We start from the raw sequence: 9,861 nt of genomic DNA on the forward strand, positions 1-9,861 counted from the left end.
TATATATATATATATATGCGCGCGCACGCACGTACTTGACGCACACGTATCTAATATTTTTGATTCCATTATGTTTGTGCAAGCGATACAGAGAAATCAGTTGAAAGCGCAATAAGATCGAATTCGATTGGTTTGAGCGATTGCAAAACACAAGAAGCGATACATACGATATCCACGTCTCACAAATCACAAAATGCATATAGTCAGTTTTAATAAATATAAAGATAATGATTATAAAAGTATCTAAAAATTATAAAGAATAAAAGAAAATATCAACTACGGATATATCTATGTAAATGGAATATCGAACAATAATTTTCAAACAATAATAAATTTCGACATCTTGATGCAAAACAAAGAGAGAAAAGAATAAACGAAAATAAGTAAAGAAAAAGAAAAGATTGTACATTTTAGAGGCATGATAGGTAATGGTGAAGGACGAAGACAGTTCTTCATGGAACATTTTACGGCTACGAGAGTTGTCTGTTAGCGAGCTGTAATTCGTCCAGTACCTGAAGGAGGGACATGATAGCCTGATGCTGGCCGTCGACAGGGTGCTCACTGAGACTGCTCGGTAGAGATTCATCCATGTAAAACTCGGTACCCATAAAATCGGTAGCGCCTACGCCGACAGATGGACTGCTACCACCGCTACCGGACAACGGATGATGATAATGATGCTGCTGGTCGTCGCACATGGCGGAGGACCGTGGCAAGGAGGAGGGATTCGGACTCAAGGAATGTTGCTCCTCGAGTGGTAGAGCGTCGCGTTTGTTTGAGAGGCCACTCGCGCCGTTACGGAGCAAGCAAACAGAGGAATCAACAGCGCCGTTCTCCACGCACTCGGTCAGCGGACTCAGCTGCACCGGGCGCTCGCTCACGGCGGACAAACTGGGAAATTGGAAAGAACCGGGTTCGCTTGACGTGGACGAACGCGTTGTTAGATCCGCGACTTTCGAATTTAACGGGGAGACGTTAGTCGAGGTCGACGAAGCGGGGGACACGCTTCGTGAAGCACCAACCTCCAATTGCTTCTGCCGCTTCTGTTTCGTAACGTCGAACACGCCGGGCTTGGCCGCGTCAGCACCGGCCTGACCGATCTTTTCAAACTCCTCCGTATCTGTTTCGGACTCAAAGTCGCCCCTGAAAATCAACATGACATAATCATGACGTTCGTGGTATTTACGTAATCTATAATATTTCATCTGTAAAAGCGACACAACATAACGACCTGTTACCAAAGATTTACCTGTCGGATAACAACGGCGCTCTAGCGCGCTCTTGTTCCTTTGCTGGAATATCGATGCTCACTGATGTAGCGTCCTTCTCCTTGATATCGCCAGTGCTGCCTTCGGTGAAACTCTTGGATAAAAAGAATTGTGTGATGTTGTTTAAATCTGGCGTAGAGATAGTTAGTGCCAAGTCCGGAAGCTGCGACCTCAATGACTCCATATCGTCCGCGGTCAGCTAATCAAGCATTAAGAGGAATAAGCTATACGATAATGTATCTATTTCAGTAATGATTAACAAAATCTCTTGTTAACTCTACCTTCGGTAGTCCATTATCAAAAACGGAAGGTGCCTGTGTCGCGAAAGGCGGCGGCGTGTCCTCCAGACCCGGGAAAAGGGTGTTCAAGAAGTGACCGTTAAATTTGCTCTGAAACTCTCGTCTACGCGCTAGCTCTTCGCTGTGAACCGTCAACAATTGGCAAGCTAGATTGCTGGCCCATACGAGAAAAGCTTGCGAGAACGTGCGCCTTCTAACCACTTCAATCACCGCGCTTATATACATTTGCGGGGCCAAATGGATCTGCTGGAGCACCTCCAGATGCCTCCTCAATCGCTTCAGGCTTTCGTGATATATGATCAACTTGTTGCCCACTTCCACCATCTTGTTTTCCACATACATGATCCATTTGAGACGATGATAGATATTCACCGAGAGCTCCTCCTTCGCCTTGGTGCATCTACGACGAATGTCGCGCAACTGGTTATGATTCTGCAACATGACGAGCAATTGTCGCCGGTGGGAAGTGCATAAATCGGGCAAGACGCTCGCATCGCCCAGATTGCTCGCGCGATTCTGATTCTGCAGAAAACCTTGAGCTAATTCGCCCTGCTCGTGAACGAGCCTCTTGGTCTGCACCATTAGCTGTTCTAGGGCGAACAGCCTCTCGCCCAAACCCTTGATTTCTTTCATGTCTTGCTTGTTGGCGTTGTCCATGCCCGCGTTTACTTCAGCTTTCAAAGCCTCCATCAATCGTTCATCGAACTGCTCTAAGCCACGCGAGCATTGATCTGCCACTTGCTCCAGGCTGCTCTGATTGTCTTTTGCGGAGATCCATCGAAGCAGACTAAGCACTTCCCCGGGACTCTCCGACGCAGTCTCGGAGGATTGGCTGGGTTGATCATCCGAACTCAACAAGCCCTCCGCTTGAGCTCTCAAAGCCGGCAAAATTGGAATTTTCGCGAGAGTACCAAGATCAGCATTAAAACTGCAATACAACTGGCATTAGTTTCTTCACACGTCGATCTCTTTGTCATTTAATAATATAGAAAACGATTTCATTTAAAATATTTTTTTTTTTTCGAAGGCACAAATCAAAATTTTCGAAGAAAGATTTAAAAATTCAATGTGCTTACAAATTAGGATATTATCAAGTATTTAGCAATATTTTCGGCTACATGTTTGGCAAATATATATTGACTATAAACTCTGATGCGTGTATTTTTGAATAAAATTAAAATGGCTTGAGCACATTTAATTACTTATTAGCATTATAATCAACGGTAATTGAAGTGGCGACGATTATACACAATAATCAAAGTTATGATAATTAAAAGGTGGATTTAATAGCAATTATGTCCCATTAATTAATTAAAATAATTATTCAGAGCAGTATTGTTATGTTAACTATAATAGTTTGTAGCTCATTGAGAAAAACTGGTTTACTTTATAAAGTACGCTAAATCTGCCAATCTGTTAATTACACACTTTTAGTAGGAATTAATCAACACAGCTATTGAGAAATTCCTATACATTAATTTCAGCTTATTGATGACCCCGATATATTTATATATTAATAAAATAAATATGATAGAAAAATCGTACTTGTCAAGGAGTTCTGTATGTCGCTGCCTCTCAGCAAGATACAAGACAAAAGCTTGTTGGAATTGCTCGGCTCGTGTTTGAAACATTAGTGTGATATCCTCGAGATTCGCAACTACCGCAGCCCAACCTTGCTGTTGAAGGTGCTGATCATGAACTAGCTTCTCGCAGATTCTTGTCTGTTCTCGTGCCAGGCCACAACATTGCTGAGCCAGATGAGCACGTGCACAAAGAGTCTGATAGGTAGCCGGCATCGCCAACGAAGCATCGATCTGGGTCTGAAGATCCACATCTGGTAAACAAAAAATCAAGATGAATCCTTGGCTTCACATTTTTATTGCATATATATATATATGTGTGTGTGTAAATTATAATTAATATACATATATGAAATATTGAAATTATAAGTGGCTCTGTTTTTAAAAATTTGTTTTTCTGTTTTTTCTAATTTTTGACAAGACCTAATAACGGAAACTACATCAAATCGGGTATTAACTCGAGTAGCAAGTGTGTAATTGATCGACGAAGTTCGCCAAAGAGCGTAATCTTGGCACGCGATGAAACTCCAAGGTCAACACGATATGCATCGCTTCGATAACCTTACATCATTCTCTAAGATCTAAGAAGCGAATTATATTTCAGACAAACAAGATTAATTCACGTGCAAAAAGTCGCAGGAGAAATCGCAAAAAAAAGATTCTATCAAAAAGAATCAGAATAAACAATGCAATAAAAGATATTAAAGAATAGGAGAAAAAAATTTTAATGCAGCGTTTGTGATATCAATAGATTTAGACGATATTTTACATATTCTATTACGCATATTTTATAATAACATATTTATGTATGACCGATCCCGATCTTTAGATCGTCGTCCGAGTGACCCTACTAATTTGCAAATGCAAAAAATATCATTATGCACAATTGAACAATGAGCAAAGAGATGCCGCAATGTTATCAGACTCGAAAGTTGAATCGTCATCGACAGATATCGCAAAAAAAAAGCAAGTATGCCGGATGTAAACGTTACATTGCTCATCGAGCCTTCTGCACTATTCATAAAGCACACGTGCAATTTATAGATTAATAATCAGGAATCCTCTGAATATTGAAGTTGGAAGTGCCAAGCTACGATAACCCCTGACAGCGATTATTCTTCATACATGTATTCATTTTTATTTCTTCCCTGAGCACATTGCGATTTACAGCATATTAGAAACATAAAAAGCATTCAATGTGTTTTTTGATCTCGTATGACAGTTAAAGTATCTCTTACAATTTTATTTGCTCTTGCATCATTTATACAACCTTGGCAATATATGTATATCTATCTTTTATTCACAAAAAGCACTGTAAGCAATAATATTTATATATTTAAATTATGTAATAAATATTTTACTTTCGTATCTTTTTCAAGCACATACACAATTTTAAAAAATTATTAACATATTTTCTTTTTCAAAAACGTCCTTTGAATTTCTAATAGAAATACTACATATTACGAAATATGTACACTCAATATTTCCCATTTTATTACGTACATAGTAGAAATCAGTATAATGAGAAGAAAAGTTTTGAAGGAAAATTCAGAAGTAAGTGGAAAAAATATATGTTTCATAAAAACATATTTTTCTTCGTCATAATCAAGTTGGATATATAAGCTACTGCTCTTTATCGAAGCGTTCCTTCAACTTTTATAAAGAAAATAATCGAGTCATGCGCGTACATTAATATCACCAATATTTGGACTAAAATTTACTTGCTTGTACATTTTGAAATGTTATTATAACTTTCTGTAAGCAGGCAGTATATCCCACAGAAATATTAACAACGTTAGCGCATTTTTATTTTTACATCTCGAAAAAACGATTTAATAATTTCTAAAGTTTGATTCGATATTATTGTAACTCTTCTAATGAGATCTCAAATCCGGATACGATTATGTCGATTTGCCGTTGCGAAAAACCAAGGCGCTATTTATGTTTTTCATATAAATAAATAATTATAAATTTATATGAAGGTTTTGCACACGTGCACGCATAATATTATATATAATAAATAGAGCAAATTGTTTTTGATAATAAAAATATAATGTATGGAATAAGATAATAAGAACACGTGAAAAGCAATCAAAAACAAAAAAATTGAATAAGTCTGTGTAATCTGTTTAATTTCAATATACGTATAGTAAATGATTGTATATATAAATTATCTTTCTTTTATTTATTGACAAAATTTATTTGATTTAAATAGTAATTATCACTTATAAATAGAGTTTGCCATAGAATTTGCTCCAAGTTGTGATTCTGAACGCTAAATCCATCCATCGAACATTACTGTTTTTGTATTCTGTATTTGCTCAATATCTCTTTACAACGCAATAGCAATATATCTTTATAATGCCTTGGGCTTACCTACCACAGACAAGATGTGTATGCCATACGATTGTTAAAAAAATAAGTTATCGTGTCACGGACAGATAATTACACTAAATGTGCGTGCATATTAGAGACATATTTATGGATATCAGAAAAAGATAAGTATTTTAATAATATTTGTAACTGGAAATAGAAAAGATAAATATATGTGTGTGTACAAGGATATATCGATTATATTGTATAACATTACGATATTTAGACTATTATTTATAGTGTATACTTGCTAATATAAAGCTCAACGTAAATATATTATACACTGCCATTTATTTTTTGATGGCTATTTGTTCGGCAATACTATCCGAGATTATGTAAATTTATAAAATCATTTTATCTGAAATAAACTGATTAAGTCAATCTTGAGAAAAATCAATAATTATAATGCTCAAAGATGGAGCCGGTAAGCTCGTAAAATACGAGCACAAGATATTATCTCGCGGAAACTGCAATTTTGCTCGCATCCCGTTCGCCTGTCAACGAAAATCAGCTGATTAAATCACAAAGTCAATTCGTTACAATGTCCGGTAAGAAAAAAATCAGTCAATTAAATCTAATAATCTAATAACTGTTGATTGATGCGCGAAAAAATCTCCACACCATACATATACGTACACATAAATTATGAACCGCTGACAGACCGCTACATAAATAAAGTCTTTTGTTTTAGCTTTTGGTTCGAGGATCTATCATTCATCGATAAAAAGATAACGACGGTAATTTATCAAGTATATTCAACGGTAAGCAGACATTCTGATACTTCCGTCATGTTTTGCGTTTTTCACGATTGATGACGGAAGCACTGTCATAAGGTCCTCTAGCTGACCACTTCAATATGTCACGCGGTATCTTCGATTCTCGATAAACGGGGATCCGTTCTATTCGTGGCTTAGCGTAATGCGATATTTCAAACAAAACAACGACCGATTCAATGTCATCTTTATAGAGAAGACTGACAATCCTAAACTCAATTTAAGCTTGACTAAAGTTGAGTATCATCTCAAGATACTTTTTATATAAAAGTAATAAATATAATTTTAAAAATGTAATAAATAGCAGTAGCATAGTAAATATTACAATCTACACTACGATCGATATTGCGCGTATTCATTGGAAAATTGATAAAGTCAACAGTTCGGAATCTGTGTGTATAATGATAAAAAAATCGCGATCACCGGATTCGTTCATCTACAAGTTAAATTGTACGTTCCCATCTAATAAATTTTTATATCACCTTTGTCTGTACATGACATAATTCAATCGACTGTAGGAATGTTTGCTATAATTCAACAGACTTTTTATTTAGCATGTCTCTCCTTATATGTTTCCGTTTTTCGACAGAGGCAAACGCATTTAAGTACAACATTGCGACGATAGTCACGAGAAGAACTTTCAAAGTACGTAATTCGAGCGTGATCGATAGGATTAAAGCTGCTTTGAGTATTTTCTCGACTCAACTCGTCGTACTTTAAGCAAGTATGGCATATAATTTTTACGACTCGCGGAAAAGCGTTACGCTGTCTAGTTGGCCGGCCTAGTTTCGTGTTCTACGCAACGGGAACTTGGTGTTCTCTTAGTATCACGTTGCCGAGATGCAATTACTCACGTGCAACCGGAAAGGAGAGCCGGATGATTATCCAGTAAATAATAGAATCAGGTCGGACAGTTGATTACGAAGCTCATTAACAATGGATCAAAATCTCGCAGCGGTAACATATGACCTAACTCGGACAATTACGCTAAGTCTTCGCGATGACATCAAGATTCTACCAGATGTATAACGTGTCTGTTGCCGTTTTATGTATTGATCTCGCAAGGGTCTAATTTGTGATCGAATCACAAACAGTATAGAAATTTGCAATTCATCGCAAAAAGTATGCGACGCTATTAAATCATGTCTCGCGTCTATGATACATACGCGTAATCAGAGAGAAAGAGAGAACGAATATAGTAAGTAAAAAGCTATCTTTGGATATATTTTCAACTCGATATTTTATCGACCTTAATCTCCTATCCCTTCTTTTTCGAGTAGGCGATGATAAAGATCGTTATTAGTGTGATTCTTTGTTAATGAAGCGATGTCAACGAGATATGGTATTCCAGAATTCTCGGTTTAAACCTGACCTTGATCGAAATTAATTATCTGAATTTACCATTATACAATAATATTGAAATTAAGTCGCGAGAATCGTACGTCCCTATCGAGCTATGTTGAGTAAGTTCACAAATTTATTACGCTACGATAAGAATTAATTTGACGCGAGATAAACGCTAATTTAAATATTGTCACAAGTATTATATAAGCCTATAAGCGATAATGTGCATATATTATTACTGAAATTTAATTTTCCTACAAAAGTGACGATAATAGAGAATTGCGCGAAATGATGAGAATAAATATTATGTACACTATAAAATTTAATTTTGTTTTATTATTGCGCTCAATATTAAAATTATTTACATTTAATAAAATGCGCAACATAGAGATTGTGTAGTTTACTTGACACGCACACATATGTGCACGCACGCACTTTTATTTATGTATGCGTGCGTAGTTTTAAATACAGAGTATTTAAAAACATAATATAAATCAATAAGAGTGATGACATTAATTAAATGTAAAAAAAATTATTCAAAGGCGTTTGCTACGGTAATCAAAAATAAAATTTGGCTCTCATAATAAATGTCGACCAATATACGTAAAAATGTAAAAAATTACGCAAGCTAATGCTTTAGCGCAAATTATTGTGAAATCACTTATATACGATATATTATTATTGAAATGAGAGTGACACGCGGGTATAAAGTAAAAGAGATTTTTTTCGTTACTCACCGGAACCGTAATCTATACTCGGCGTAGGCGGAATGCTACTCTCAATGGCAGCCTTGCTAAACAGATAGATCGGATTCGTGTCGGTTCCAGCTGAGTAAGAGCACACACGTGCATTGGGTTCCAGACACTCGCCCCCGCTCATAAGGAGCACCTGATGCGTCGCTACTACACCGCATTCCCTCTCGATCGCCTCCATCAGCTGGCTCACACTGCACAGAAAAATGTTACGCATGAATAAGCAACGTGTGTCTATATTCTTAATCTTACATGTTGCAGAATATAGATTTAAAGAAACTTTTCTTTAATTTATAAAACTGAGACATTTTTTTGTCCAAGTTTTTCTCTCCCAAGTTTTAACTTTCATTGTTCTTAACATTTAAAGCGATGAAACCAAAAAGAAAAGAGTTCCGGCGATTATTCTCATGCAACGCGATAAAGGATCGTCGTTAATTCGTAAAACGGATGGATATACCGTTCGGTTTTATTTCAACAACTGGCATAGTGCTTGGACAAAAGGAGCGAATAATTAAACTGCCATTACTCGTTAACATCCTGCACAAGGATAATTAACGGATGAGGAGTATTCTTTGTCCACAGAGTGGAAGGGAAGATGCGTATTAATTATAGGAGAATGGAAATTCACATACGATAATAATTTGATTACCGCTAATAATAAAATCATTACGCGAAATTCTACTCGTAAATAAAACAATTATCTCATTTATGAAGATGTAAAATGTCCGTTAGCTGCATAAAGACAACGTTCCCGAAATAATTGATGTTGCTAGCACAATATTATATCTTACGCAATATGCCGTTAATTTTTTTCTTTCTCTCATTGTCAGCATAAATCGAATCAATGATATGTCATTAACGAGCGATTTAAAGGTTTTGGATTACGCTTTAATGCCACGATGTATATGTATATCGATCGAATGCTTCGCATTAGCGCGAGACACGTTCAAGAGTGGTATATTGCCAGTCACATTCGCGGTTGCGCTACAGCTGATTACGGTACGGTTCGGTTGCACGCGTCACGTCGCGCTGATTCTCGAGACTGCGTGTCGTCGAGTTAGGCACGTCACGACGCGACTCGTATTTCACGCGTGCACGCGAACGTTCGTTGTTGCGACTTTGTTAATGCGTATCAAAATCTCTTACAATAGCAAGTTTCTTTCTTTTTACTATATGTACACACACATGTATATTTTATCACTGACAGTTATACATCGTTAAGGAAAGTCCGATGAAATTTAAAAATTGCTGAAAACAAAAAATTTTATATGAAAAAACTGTATCTTATTTATGCATATGTACAATATCATCTTTTTTCCAAGTTTTACGTCAGTTATTCTCTACATATATAATTCTTCGAAAAAAAGAGAAAAAAAAAAAAAAAAAAAACAATAATTTATTGATTTAACAAAACACAAAATCCATCGATGTCAAGTACGTGAGATATTCCACATTTTTGGAATATCAATGTA

General features: G+C 36.4%; 1 protein-coding gene across 3 annotated transcripts in view; it reads right to left on the reverse strand.

Annotated features, from left to right (window-relative positions):
* LOC115234108 (RB1-inducible coiled-coil protein 1) overlaps positions 1–9,861 on the reverse strand; it is an 18,630-nt gene that overhangs the window by 3,990 nt on the left and 4,779 nt on the right. For 2 of the 3 annotated variants that reach the window (XM_029804860.1, XM_029804859.1), the window contains 5 exons: positions 8,375–8,583; positions 3,113–3,401; positions 1,550–2,495; positions 1,250–1,467; positions 513–1,143 (listed from right to left, as the gene is read on the reverse strand). In XM_029804860.1, coding sequence (XP_029660720.1) covers positions 513–1,143; positions 1,250–1,467; positions 1,550–2,495; positions 3,113–3,401; positions 8,375–8,583 — 2,293 coding nt within the window. The remainder of the gene's footprint in view (positions 1–512; positions 1,144–1,249; positions 1,468–1,549; positions 2,496–3,112; positions 3,402–8,374; positions 8,584–9,861) is intronic. The other variant, XM_029804861.1, reaches the window with a different exon arrangement.

The sequence above is a fragment of the Formica exsecta genome, unplaced genomic scaffold (genome assembly GCF_003651465.1).
Source record: "Formica exsecta isolate Colony F162 unplaced genomic scaffold, ASM365146v1 scaffold194, whole genome shotgun sequence".
Classification (NCBI taxonomy): Eukaryota; Metazoa; Arthropoda; class Insecta; order Hymenoptera; family Formicidae; genus Formica; species Formica exsecta.